General features: G+C 36.0%; 3 protein-coding genes across 4 annotated transcripts; 1 reads left to right on the forward strand and 2 right to left on the reverse strand.

Annotated features, from left to right (window-relative positions):
• The first annotated feature begins 1,357 nt into the window (after nt 1-1,357).
• Nucleotides 1,358-5,162, forward strand: ALDH3H1 (aldehyde dehydrogenase 3H1). Of its 2 annotated transcripts, XM_079005104.1 has the most exons (11): nt 1,358-1,488; nt 1,587-1,816; nt 2,713-2,781; nt 2,879-2,975; nt 3,114-3,320; nt 3,397-3,512; nt 3,622-3,726; nt 4,112-4,284; nt 4,376-4,466; nt 4,548-4,697; nt 4,778-5,162. In XM_079005104.1, exons 2-11 carry the CDS (start codon nt 1,589-1,591, stop codon nt 5,009-5,011), a joined length of 1,470 nt encoding a protein of 489 aa, XP_078861230.1. In that variant the 5' UTR covers nt 1,358-1,488; nt 1,587-1,588; the 3' UTR covers nt 5,012-5,162. The 2 variants fall into 2 exon arrangements, with proteins under 2 accessions (XP_078861230.1, XP_078861229.1); XM_079005103.1 differs by having other exon boundaries at nt 1,457-1,816.
• LOC145057300 (uncharacterized) lies at nt 5,121-6,689 on the reverse strand. The gene is made up of 3 exons (XM_079005105.1): nt 6,511-6,689; nt 5,789-6,066; nt 5,121-5,677 (listed from the first exon to the last, which is right to left on the reverse strand). Exons 1-3 carry the CDS (start codon nt 6,625-6,627, stop codon nt 5,230-5,232), a joined length of 843 nt encoding a protein of 280 aa, XP_078861231.1. The 5' UTR covers nt 6,628-6,689; the 3' UTR covers nt 5,121-5,229.
• A 4,154-nt stretch (nt 6,690-10,843) lies between these two features.
• LOC145057301 (STAY-GREEN-like protein) lies at nt 10,844-13,061 on the reverse strand. The gene is made up of 5 exons (XM_079005106.1): nt 12,706-13,061; nt 12,301-12,477; nt 11,701-11,859; nt 11,287-11,433; nt 10,844-11,163 (listed from the first exon to the last, which is right to left on the reverse strand). Exons 1-5 carry the CDS (start codon nt 12,859-12,861, stop codon nt 11,044-11,046), a joined length of 759 nt encoding a protein of 252 aa, XP_078861232.1. The 5' UTR covers nt 12,862-13,061; the 3' UTR covers nt 10,844-11,043.
• Nucleotides 13,062-14,458: the final 1,397 nt, after the last annotated feature.

Consider the following 14,458-nt stretch of genomic DNA (forward strand, 5'->3'; position numbering starts at 1 on the left):
AATATAAATTAGACGCCTATAACACACCAACTGTTAATCCCTCCCAAGAGGAGTTTAGCTAGTGCTTTTCAGTACCTTACCTTCACATAAGCAAATATTACCTATTTCGTCTAACAAATTTGGCTCTTTATGTACATTCTTTGGTATATTTGTGGTATCGTTGATTATATATTCAAAGCACATCCATTTGTATGCTTTGGGATATCGTTGCTCATAGATATTAGGCACATTTTTGGAATGTTTGGGCTACAATTGATCATAGATTTCAAGCACACTCTTTGGAATGTTTGGGGTACAGTTGATCATAGATTTCAAGCACATTCTTTTATGATGTTTGGGGGTACCATTGATCACAAATTATAGGTTGATGTCTTCTCTAATATATGTCTTAATGAATATTTAGATGCCGACTGGGGATGTGCTGACACTCAACATATGAATAATGCATGATTATGAGTAGTAATTTGCTATAATGGTCATCTAAAGGAGAATGTGGCATCCCTTATTCCAATATGAGAGTACTATTATGGGGTCATCAATACGGTATCAAAACTTGTTGGCTTTGCAACCTTCTGTTAAAATTGCATTCTTCGCCATCCAAAGCAATGATTGTGTATTGCGATAATATCATTTCATTGCGACAATGTCTATGTCGTCTACATGACTCAATTCAACATCAACGAACCAAACATATTAATATAAACATCCGTTTTGTTCGTGATTAGGTTGTCATGAGACTAGTTCAGTTTTACATGTTGCCTCCAACTCACAGTATACCAATATCTTCACCAAAGAGGTTATCTTCATCTTTATTTCATGAATTATCGTCTAAATTAAATGTTCATACTTTTCCTTGCAATAAAAATAACGAGGGATGTTAGGGATGTTAATGGAAGATAATCGAATATATAAAGTATAAACTATACGTAACTAGAAGGACAGGTGATTGGTTTAAATTTTAGTATGAGACACATGTTGGATACAATTATGTTAAAACACTATCTAATAAGTAATAACGTATGTCTCGCTTTCGACCTACGTGTTCCTAAAATGAATGTGACTTTAGGATTGATTCAATTATTTGGTTCAATTGTACATTTGTATTGACATCAACCAAAGTTGGTAAAAGGACCATTACAACCAAACATTGAAAATCATTTATCATTTAATAATTCGAAAATCAGATAATTATTAATAGTTTTATGTATATCTTACAAATCTCTCAACTTCTTAACTAAATATCCAAATTTAAATTTAATTTAATGTGCTTATTAAAGAAAATATTTTACACTTAATGCTAACCACATTAGAGTTAAAAACCAGTTAATAAAGCGTTACAATCTATAAAAAAAACATTTTATATTTTATAATATGTACACAAACTGTTAGTTCTTATCGTCAACGCAAAAACCCACCGGCTACCGGCAATCGGCAATCGGCGTCACCATCGATCCTTTTTTCTTATACTTTACGCCTCGTCATTCGCTGGTAAACTACTATACCTAAGCAGTCTTCCTCACGTCACTTCCTTTGGTTTTATCCATATATAGCTGCGACGATTCTACTCAGATCGATATTGACCACAGCAATGGCTTCCGAAGAACAAGTAAAGAATTCTGCATTCGATACAGAAGCTGCTAACTGTTTAGTCAAGGAGTTGAGAGGCACGGTTGTCGCTGGAAAAACGAAGAGCTATGAGTGGAGAGTATCACAGTTGAAGAGCTTGTTGAAGATGGTGGAAGAGCGCGATAAGCAGATTTGCGATGCTTTATTCTCTGACCTCTCGAAGCCTGAGATGGAAGCTTTCATCCATGAGGTCAATTTTTTTTTTTTAGGTTTTGATTTTATTGATGCTCTACTTGCCTACATATAGGTTTCGATTTCAGTATATTGATTACGTACGGAATTCTTTGGTTGATTGGGAGTGCAATTGATTAGATCTGGTTGTGTAATAAATTCATACATGACATGTGCGTGTGTCTGTGTTCCAGCTAGTATGTACACTCACTTTCTCCTGCAAAAAAGTTCATTCGATTTTCGAGGTTCAAACTACAATTAAATGCAATCCAAAACCAAATTGACATAAACACTTTTTGAATTCAATCTTATTTGAGTAGTAGTTTACTAGTTGATTTTACATGTACAAAAATGGTTTTAACAACTCATTTGTGAGTCAAAATTCAATATGAACGCTTTTATCATGAGTATATTACAGACACACTGATGCTCTGTTTTTCCTCCAGGAATTAATTGCTCAATTCTTTTAGTTGGTGAATGCATTAAATGCTGAAATTTGAAGTTCCCTATATTGATGAATTCTTTTGTGTTTTTTAAAGTAGATATGTCCTTTTGTTGTACTAATTGATTTGGTCATCCATGGTGTAGCAGTTTATTAAGGCTCCTATTTGTACAGAACCAAAAGATGCTCAAAATTTTTAGATGTGATATCACTAACCATATAATTAATTCCAGATTATTTATGACCAAAACTTCCAATCATATTTTTTAAATTTGATGGTTTGTTGAAACTATGATTGAGCCTTTGAATTTAACATCTTCTAGAAATCAAAAGGATTTTTTTTTTTTTTTTTTTTTTTTTGCATGTACTCTATGAAACTTGCATAGTTGAATATATTGTGGTTGTTATAATATTATAATTTAAGTGATTCTATCCTTTACTGAAATAAATCATTCTATTGCTTTATAATGCAGATTGCTCTGATAAAAAATTCATGCAAGGTGTCACTGAAGAAACTTAAAGAGTGGATGAAACCAGAAAAAGTAACCTGTCTTTGGATTTTAAATGACATAAAACTTTTCATGTACTTTTAAGAGGGAAGTTTATATGTAATGCAAATATATTGATAATTCTTTGCAGGTGAAAACCACTTTAAGCACTTTTCCTTCATCAGCAGAAATAGTCCCAGAACCTTTGGGGGTTGTTTTGGTCATTTCAGCATGGAACTATCCTTTCTGTATGTTCTTGACTTGGTTTTCTTCTGTATCTGTCACATTTGTTTCATGTCTTTTACACACACCGGACATGATTGGATAAGTTTTCTAGGGGTGTTTTCAATGATGAGGATGAGGGCATTTACGTCTTTTGTTTGCAGTGTTATCTGTTGATCCAGTGATAGGAGCAATTGCAGCTGGGAATGCTGTTGTTCTGAAGCCCTCAGAAATTGCTCCAGCCATGTCTTCATTGCTGAAAAAACTTCTAGAAGAATATCTGGATAATTCTGCTGTAAAAGTTGTTGAAGGTGGTGTTCCTGAAACATCTGCACTTCTGGAACAAAAATGGGATAAAATCTTCTATACAGGTCTTTCTCTGATTCTTCCCTTTTAACAGTCTGAATAAATAGTAAATGACCATTTTACCCTTTTGAATCTTTTCAGGGAATGGGAGAATTGGGCGAGTTGTCATGGCTGCTGCTGCAAAACATCTGACACCTGTAGTCTTGGAACTTGGAGGCAAATCTCCTGTTGTGGTTGACTCAAACGTTGACTTAACTGTAGGGAGCTTTCTTATTTACACTTTAGTACCCCCATGCCTTCTGGGCTTTTTTTTTTTGTGGTTAAATTAACTATCCATTTTTTTTTTCTTTTAAATACTTTTTATAGGTGACAGCAAGGCGTATAATTGGAGGTAAATGGGCATGCAACAATGGACAAGCTTGTGTAGCTCCTGATTACATTATCACAACAAAACAATTTGCTCCCACTTTGGTACGTATGCTCATTTACATGTGTAAAAGACGGAAATACCCTCCTTATCTTCATCATCAAAAATAGCCTTAAAAAGCTTGTCTAGTCACGTCCAATCATAGCCTGAACAGACGTGATTAGACAAGCTTTTTAAGCTTATTTTCGATGATGAAGATACGGAGGGCATTTTCGTCTTTTACACAAACAAGGTATCGAGAGGGAGTCCCAGTCCCACCTTTTTGGGTGTGGCAAAACATTGCAACTTTTGTTCCGTTGATATCAGTCTCAGTCTGAGTCTAGTCCTGAGTCTAGTCCTGATCCATGCATGCCAAACACAGTACAATTTGTCAGACTGGACTGACATAATAAACTACATATTAAAAGCATATTTTAATCATGTGTACAGATAGACACTATAAAACAAGAGTTGCTAAAGTTTTATGGGGAAGATCCTTTGAATTCTCCAGATATATCTCGAGTTGTGAACTCCAATCATTTTGCTCGGTTGTCAAAGCTATTGGATGATGATAGGGTTTCTGGAAAGATAGTTCATGGAGGTCAAACAGACAAGAGTAGCCTGTGAGTTTTATTTCATGTTTTCCATACTTCATTTTGTTAAAAATTACTTAATTACCTGATTAAGTCGTGATGTTTTTTTTGTCTGTTTTAGAAAAATTGCTCCAACTATTGTTCTGGATGCGGAGGAAGACTCCCTCATTATGCACGAAGAGATATTCGGTCCTTTACTTCTTGTAGTAACGGTAAAAATTTTTTTACCAGCCACAGTAAATTCTCACCCGGTTAAAATTTTCGAATAAATTTACTTTCTTACCCTCTGGTAGGTTGAAAAAATTGAAGATGGCATTGACTTTATCAACTCAAGGTCAAAGCCTCTTGCAGCATACATATTTACCAACAACAAGCAACTTAAACAGGATTTTGTCAGCAACATCTCTTCTGGAGCCATAGTCGTTAATGACATTTCCTTACACGTACTACTCCTCATCTTTTACCATTACTTTATGCAAATGACAAAAATGTCCTTCTCATTTTGGGTTTTGTTATTATGCAGCTTATGGTGGACACATTGCCATTTGGTGGAGTGGGGGAAAGTGGAACAGGGGCATACCATGGCAAATTCTCATTTGATGCTTTTACCCATAAAAAAGCAGTCTTACATAGAAGCTTTTTGGGAGATGCTCCAGCAAGATACCCACCATACACAGCTGGCAAGCTTAGGCTTCTGAAAGCTCTTTTAGATGGCAGTATCTTTGGTATCATTCGCGCTCTTTTCGGCTTTTCATAAATGTAAATCCGTAATTTTCACAACCCGTTTGCTTTCATTTCCGTTAAAAAGTTAAAATGTTTCCGTTATCTTTACATTTGTACAACATCGTTACAAACAAAAACATGTGAATTCATCTGTATGATACAAGTTGCACATCTTTAAGCAGAAAGCAGATACAAACAATAAAGCTTAGACTAATGAAAATGAAAAGGAAATCAACTTAAATCTAAATAGGATTAGCATGAATCTTGTAAGATATTAAAACACTCTGATCGTTGTTCTTCGGTCAAATTCTGTGGAAACTTAACCGAAAACTTGATGTTCAAGTTTCCTCTCTTTCCTTGTTCTTTAAGTAAACACATGCCTTCTCCTTCGATTGTTTTCGTGTAACCCGGGTTAATGACATCATTAGCGATGGCCAAACGTGATTCTTGACCACCTAAAAAAGGTATGGTAACTGTACAACCAGTCAATGCATCTACTAAAGGAAGCTCGATTGCTACTTCTAAATCGTCTCCGTTTCTTTTAAAAACGGGATGTCGTTTCTCGTCAATCACAAACATTACATCCGCAATGCAAGTTGGTGAAGTTTGGTTTCCCTTACCCTCAAATGTGATCTTTGTTCCTTTCTTCCATCCTGGTTTTACGTTTATCGTCAGCACTTCATCTTCTTGTATTACTTGCCTAGACAAGATAATGTGACATGAACACTACATCAGTCTCGATACATCAAATGCAGTACAACATGTTAGGCTGTGTCCTGTATTACTAATCTTGATATAAATACATGCATACCCGTCGTCTGTAACTATGTCTCGTTTGATGTAGACCTTCTTGATGCAACCAAAACACAAGTCTTCGAGGGTGCACTCGAGTCGCTTCACAGTATCGGGAGGCTTTCGAAGCCCGTTAACATCGGAATACAAGATTGTTGAATTGTTCCTTGTCGGGTTGACATGGAACACGGAGCCTTTAGGTAAAAAACCAGTGCTTGCGGTTCTTGAAAGTCTTGGAACTGAGACTCTAGGTGAGATAAGACCTTCGGTTTCATGAACATCCCTCTCCAAGTCAACCTAAAATGTATTTAACCATATATAAAATCGTTAACACCATAAATTGGCGAATCTAACAACATAGTTTTATAATACTTTACTCTTTATCAACATAGACAATATAATTTAGAGAAAAGGTATATTTAACCCTATCCACCTTTCACCAACCGTTCTCGTTGCTTAGATATGGTAAATAAAAGTAATCCAATGTAAACAAAATGTTAAACCCTAATGTAGTTTTTCTTTTATCCATAATAGCAATACACTTACGATTCCTTACCCACAAATCACAACAAGAATGTGCTTACGTTGTTTAATTTACCAATAGCTAAAATCGCCATTGTTAATAAAGCAATTAAATTATGGGATTCTTATAAACAAATAAAATTGGAATGATTTTTCAACTGTGTATGTGATACAAGTTATGATCATTAATTTGTTGGGAATTGGAAATGGAAATGAAACCTGGAGATGGTGTTTGTCCTTGCTCTTCACACGTGATTTTTTGCCGAGACGATGTTTGGAGATGAATGATTTGCATGCTTTTCGAACGCCTCCCATTCTCACACACGTTGATCCCATGCATGCAGCATCAGGAATATGATACACTAATTTGTACTTTGACGAGAGCTATATATACCAACTATACCTCAACAATTAATCAATTATGTTGCAACATATCGATGATTTCATCTCTTGTTCTTTTCTGTTATGTCCTTTCCTTAAATTACGCAATCTCAACGCCATGAAATCTTATTCTGAACACACAAACAAAATCCATTTCTAAATTAACACCCTCATTTTTTTTTTTCCATTTTGGAAAGAAGAAAATTTCATTGATGTTTTTTGTTTTGTTTACTTTTTTTTTCTTCGTAAAAGCAACTTTTCATGAATTGTAAAATAGTCACTACGTGTGGTAGATTCTATAAATAAGCATAATACGATAAATGAAAGTACTTTTGTCATATTATATTTTCATGCATTTTGATACATATAATTTTGTGGTTAATTCTTAAAAAATAATTTTTATCTGTTGGTAATTTTTTATTTTTTTAATTAACTATCTAATTTTTAGGTTATAGAAAGTAATTATTAGACTAGTTATGTATCTGTATAGACTTTTCATTTATTGTTGTATACTTGAGGGTCTTATATATATATATATATATATATATATATATATATATATATATATATATATATATATGTGTGTGTGTGTGTGTGTGTGTGTGTGTGTGTGTGTGATAACTCTCATGTCTCTTGGTGTGGAAACCCATTATTTCATGGTATTAGGCCAAAAACCCCACCCTTCCTCTCCCTCTTCTTAGCCGATCATTCTCCTCCTTTCTTCTCCTATCTTTCCGTTTTTTCTTGTCACCATCACAGCTTCATCCATGGCTGGCTCCTCCATTGATGCCACTCTATCCATGAACACTCTCCTTCACCTCATACCATCCGCCTCTCCTCTAACAATTATCTATTGTGGGTGAACCAAATGACTCCCCTTCTTAACTATCAACAACTCCTTGCTCACGTTGATGGCTCCTCTGCAGTCCCTTCTTCCCACCTTCTGGTTGACAACAAGCAAGTTGAGAACCCCACTTTTGCGGAATGGCATGCTGCGGATCAACGGGCAGTCACCATTCTTCAAGCCTTCCTCACGGAAGAAGCATTTTCTGAGGTAGTGGGCCTCTCTTCCACTCGTGCTATATGGACCGCTCTTGAATCCGCCTATGGGAACTCTTCCATGGAACGTGTATAAAATCTTCGTGATCAACTACGGCTTCTCTCTAAAGGAACCTCCACCGTCTCCGAATATGGACGAAAATTTAAGGCGGTTTATGATCAATTGGAAGCTATCGGCCAAGCTGTTACCGAATCTGATAAAAATCATTGGTTCCTATGTGGTCTTGGCAGCGATTTTGAAGTTTTCTCCATTGGGGTTCGGACCTCTCGTCTCTCTCCAACTTTTCGGGACCTCCTTGCTCAAGCCAAAAGTCATGAGCTTTTCATGAAATCCCTCCACGCCAAATCCACACCTGTCGTCGCTTTCTCTGCTGAATCTGCGCCCATTGGGGCTGCTGCCTCTGCTACTGCTGGTCGGGGTCGGGGTGGTGACTCCGGTGGTCGTGGTGGTCCTCGCGATGGTCGTGGTCGTGGCCTACGGTCACCCCACTGCCAACTATGCCGACAAAACGGTCATTTTGCTAATGCTTGTCCACAACTTCCGACATTTGCTTCTCGGTCTGCCCATAGTGAAGCCGATTTAGCAAAAGCTTTCCTTGCAAATTGTCGTGTGACCCCATCCGACCCGGATTGGTATGTTGATTTCGGTGCCTCGGACCACATGGATTCTTCTTCAGGCTCGATTGCTAAACCCGAACCTTTTGTTGGTGATGGCTCGGTTCACTTCAGTAATGGTAATACTCTTCCCATTGTTGCTATTGGGACTTCCTCTCTTCCAAATGATATTCGGTTGCGAGATGTTTTGGTGGTTCCCTGTCTTACTAAAAATTTATTATCTATTAGCAAGTTAACATACGATAATAACGTGGATGTGATTTTCTCCGAATCTTTGTTTTACATTCAGGATCGGACAACAAAACAAATGTTGGCTCAAGGAACGTGTGATCGGGGGGCTTTGTGTTCTTCTAAATAAGCGATGGCTTGTGAGTTTTATGCTAAGAAGCGACCCAAGGCGTCTTTTGAATTATGGCACTCCCGTTTAGGGCATGTGTCTCTTAATCAGCAATTAAAATAAATGGGTATGAATGCGGTGGGATTTTAGTTAATAAGTGTGAGACTTAATTGTAGTCATAATTGGAATAGCCTTTACTTCTTATATAATGATTGAGCTAAAAAAATGGGAAGGGTTGAGCACCAGGGGAGGATCTAGTATGTAGCACGGGGTAGCACAAGCCACCTCTCAAATTTTTCCGTCAAATGTAAATTTAGTAAAATTTCGTCGAAATCTGTCATAAATCCGTCGTAAACCCGTCAAAAATAAGTTGGAAATCCATCACAAAGTTTGATAAGTGTGATTTAGAGTAAATCCATCGGTTTAGTGATGATTTTGTGGCTAAAAATGCATCAAAAATGAGTTTCGTTCTAACAATACAACCACTAAAAAATTTGTACAACCCATGTGTTTTCTTTCTAGGTTTGCCACTCTTGAGCACTACTAATAGGTAGCTTTGAATTACTTTTGGGCTTAATATTTATCTACGTTATGGTTATGATTAAAGTTTTAGAAGAGATTAGGGAGAGGGAGAGGGGGGAGCATCCGACAACCCCACCTTTTCGCTCTATCCATGTAAACCACACTTAAGCTTTTTGGCACCCACCTTATGGGTTGTTTGATATGCTTCTTGTTAGGTTTGGTAAAAAGGTGAATCTAACTCGGTTATTACACTTAGAAACTTTTTGGGAATTATATGTCTCTTACCCATTAGATTTAGAGATGTGTGTAACTCAGTCCATCTCTATTTCTTGTTCAACCCTTAATAATTTGCCATCAAATGGTGAAACATTTTGTATTCATTCATGACATCTAAGTAAATTTTCAAGCATGTGCATACTTCCAAAAACAAAGGGGTAAGTTTTGTTCTTATAGGTGATATAACCCTATAATTAACAGAAAAAACGGATTTCAAAGCTACTATAGAAGCTTGGATGGTTAGTATATCACAAACCATAATGACTAGAATTTGAAATTAGGAATCATTTTCTTTCCATGAAGCCAAAATATCAAAAATCTCAAACTCTTGTATACTTGTATGTGCCAAAAAAATTGGATCCCCAAGCTCACTACTAGGGGTGCTAGACCGATGCCGTTTGGCATTTTCATTTCTTAAAGTATTATAGAGTTGAATGGTTGAAAACCCAAAATTTTACATGATGTCATAAATGCTTGTTGAACCATATTTTGTTAAATAAACTTGAAACAAACTCTGGATAATATGATTTTTCTACCCATTTCACGGTAACTTACATGGGAGATTGAAAAGGGTATATATCAGACATAAGTGTCTACTTGATAGTCTACATGAACTTGTTTCTTATTAATCTTAAATTTACTTTATAAAAACAATATTCATCATATTCATTTTAAACTTACAACACAAAAAACATAGGTATAACGGATGAAACCAATATCAAAACCCTCTCTCTCTCTCTCTCTCTCTCTCATATGGGTGTTCAAAATATACAAAAATGACTAATTGTATCGATATTTAGATTTATCAAACTGGTATTTTGACTTTTTGGGTTTAGTAACAATTCAACTTTTTTTTCCATGAATGATTAGCTGAAATTGATATTTGGCTCATAATTCCATTGTTTGTTGTTACTTATTGTGTTTTTAACAAGGCATGATGGAGTTCGATTGTACTTGTGCATCTTTGTCTACTAATTTACATGGTATTATAAAACAAATGGTTTCATGTATCCTAATATGAAGACCAAAGGTTATGTGTCTGCTAACTTAAATGAAATTGTATCACGTAGGGTTTTGTATATTTTAAATTTGAGGCTAAAGGATCTTTGTCTTCTAATTTGGGACTAAAGGTTGTAAGCTTGCCAACTAAATGTTTTGCGTTTGCTACTTTAAAATTGAATAACAATGCAATGTCAGAGGAATTTGTAAAGTATGTTATTATTGATATGAAAGAAATCTAATTAAATTATTATAGATCAAATCATATGAAATCTGAAATTAAATTTCCATACATAGATTGAGTGGTTGACTTTCAATGTGATAATTATGAGAAAGGTGCTGTTCGACCGAAATACAATAAACTTCTATCAACAAAATGCAGTCTTTTTATAATCAAGAATCTTGATTTCAATGATACAAAAAAGAATGAATGAGACATCAATCATCAATATGAATTCAGATTTCAGTCTCAACCTCTATGAAGCAATTGAGTGGTTGACTTTCAACCCTCCCACAGTTTGACTTTCTTTTTACACTATGTCATTGCCCCATGGTGTGGTTAATTACAAAAGAAATGTTGCAAGAATTTGAAATACAGATTTAGGTAACCCATTATTACTTGGAGGTGTAGATGATTCCATGTTTCCACCAAATAAACCTTGCATTTGATCTCCTACTCTTCCCTGAATATATCCAAATTCACAAATATTAAAAGTCTTTAACCTGAGAACTTTACTTATTATACATTCTCACATCCTTGTTGCTAGTTTATACACAAGTTCAAGAATCAAGATTGTGTATAATACCTTAGCAGCATCTTTGAGAGGACCCCAACACTCTACTCGGTTGTACTTTCTTGAACTTGAGTGAAAAAAGACTCGAACAAATGCATCCATTAACTCTTTATGTTGACTGAATAGAACCCGATCCCCATACAACACTGCTTCAAGAACCTACATTTTTACCAAAAATATTTTAGGCCCCATTTATTACACAAGGTAGAACATGATGGTATTGTACTGTGTTTGGCATGTGACTGATGTCAATGTGCCAAAATTATACTTTTTGTCCCATCCAAAAAGGTGTGATACAGACATGTTTCCTCTGTGCAAAAGACGTGAATGTCCTTGGCATTAAAAATAGCCCTAGAAAGCTACACATCTTTAGCTAACGCTAAAATCTTCATAATCATTAGATTAAGGTGATGAAATTTGATTTACCAATGGCAATTCCTTTGCGAAAATGTAGTATCTGAACTCTGCAACAAGGTCTAGTAAGGAATTCGGTCCGCTAACATAGCAATGAACATCAAGACACATATGACCTTTCACTTCAGCCCACCGAGCTACTACATCGTCCTTATTATACCACCCTCTCAGCTAACATCAAATACAAGTCATTAATCAACACCTTTTCTAGAGAATTAAGTATGCATTAGGTACATCCTATCTCATACATTGTATGTATTATCAAGCACATTATCCTCAAACATACAATATGTAGCACATATTGTGTCTCACACATACAATTTGTATGTGTCCGACTGACAGACGCATTGTACTTACATGTACAAGTACAATGTGTTTGTCATGTACAATGTGTCATCTGACACACTCTACTTAAAGTGTGTCAAACACATACTTTAATGTGTCTGATATTACATGTACAAGTACAATGTGTTTGTCATGTACATTGTGTCATCAGACACACTGTACTTAAAGTGTGTCTAACACGTACTTTAATGTGTCTGACATGTATCAGACGCATTGTACTTATTTTTAGCCAAAATGTGTATGATACACCCTGAAGAAAAAAGGAACCTGGTCATGGTGAATAACGTTTGAGATGGTTAAGGTGAGGTTAGCAGTGAAGTCACAATGGGAAAGGTTGTAGGTTCTTGGGAGAATTCTTGTGAACTGATCGGTTTCTTCTCCCTTGAAAACAACTTGTAGTTTTGAGGGATAAAAGGTTGCTGGAGGGCCTAAAAGTTTCACTGCCTATTAAATAAAATTCCAAAACAAAACTAAATTAGCTTTACGCATATCAAGTAATCCGAAGCAAAAAGAAAGTCGAACATCATCGATCAAACTAAACGAGCTGTTCTTCCTCTTTATAAGATCAAAATACATCGAACATATAGACATAATTTCACCACTTTATGCATCATTATCTAAAGAAACAAATTCAAAACATATGAATTCGGTAGCAAAACAGAGGGGAAGAACCTGGTAAACAAGTGTATTGTAAGAAGGTCGAGTATCAGGAAGAAAACCAGAATTTGGTGAGTGTCTTCTTGAAGGATTTAAACTGCAACTGAAACTATTATAAAGATTCCTGTGAAGGGATGTTAATGAAAGATTTCTGCTTGCCATAGACACCATTGCAAACTCATCTCTCTTCAACCACTCTTTCTACTAATAATTTGATCTTTCGGTTACCCCATTCATCACCACTCACTCTTCCTACTAATCTAACAGAGGAGAAAGAGGTGTGTGGTATGTGGGAATTTTGAAGTTAGAAAATCATTTGGAAACCTTATGATTTTGGGTTTTGAGTTTCTAAATTTCGTTGGTGGGTGTTTTGTTATTGTGGAGCCTATCGAAAATCCATGGGAATGCAGAAGCAACCACTCGTTTAGGTGGAGCCTCCTATTTGATGGATAATGTGAGATACGTGGCCATGTATTGCTTTGTTGAGTTCATTTCTGATTTTTAATTCTAAAAGTTTAAGAGTAAAATTGTCCATGGGTTTATAACTTTTTTACGGTCTAAAAATGAATCCTTTTTTATACATACGAATATTATTGATAGACTCATTTTTGGTTTGGTCTTTTATTTAGGAACTAACGAATAGCTAAAAATTAGTTGTTAACCGATAACTTCTTTTTTTTTTTTTTTTTTTTTTTTTTTTTTTTTTTTTTTTTTTGGTAAACTAGCTCATAAACTAATTAAATGAAATTTATAAAATAACATATGTTTCTCAATAATTTTGTTGAAAAGTTAGTTCGTTATCACTCAGTAAGTTTTAAGCTATTTTATGACAACATATTTGGTCTCTTTATGCGGTTATAACCCACAATTTTATTTTATTTAACAAAATGAACATACGACTCATAAAAAACTCCTCAAGACTCACACGCCGAAGAGACGTTGCCACATTAATGATTATCATTACTTTCTACTATATCTTGTCCCATCACCGCCAACAACAAGAAAAGATCTACCTACTGTAACATCTTGTTTTGAATTGTTCCATTTTTAGGATGGAGATCAAGGATTGGATATATTTAGGTTTTAGATCCTCGAGGGATTAGGTTTTGGACCCAGTTGGAGTTGGATAATGTATCTTGGTCGCTCGGGTATTCAGTTTGAGTGAGTGATGACCTTCAGAAGAATTAGGGTTTTGGGGAAAAGCCCTAGTATGCGGGGCGTACCGAGGAGAAGGAACTACGCGAGGCATAGTGTAACGCTCTAAAAATTCCAACCAATTTAAACTTTTCAAAAGCAACCCAATTTCATTAAGTTATTACAAAAATGTTTTCATTACATTTATTATCAGAGTATTCCCAGAACCATATCATAAAACATAAACATGAGGAGCGGTACGATCACACCTTTGTCTTGCCACGGTCTCCTGAAGTACCTGAAACGTTAAACCACAACTGTAAGCCCGAAATCTTAGTGAGATACCCCCAAAATACCAACCACATATACCATACACATAACATGTCATATCATAACGAAACAGCCATGCACCTCGGGTCTACTGTGTGACTGATCCGCCGCATCGGGCCTTCAGTCCACCTGGTCCACCCTCCGAGTCTAGCCATATACATTGAGTCTGCAGTGTGATTGGTCCGCCCGCACCGGGCCTTCAACCCGCCTGGTCCACTCTCTGAGTCTACAGTATGACTGGTCCTCCCGCATCGGGCCTTCAGTCGGCCTGGTCCACTCTCCGAGTCTCGGCACGTCTGGTCCA

This window comes from Lactuca serriola, chromosome 6, assembly GCF_051521515.1.
Source record: "Lactuca serriola cultivar US96UC23 chromosome 6, Lser_US96UC23_V15, whole genome shotgun sequence".
Taxonomy (NCBI): Eukaryota; Viridiplantae; Streptophyta; class Magnoliopsida; order Asterales; family Asteraceae; genus Lactuca; species Lactuca serriola.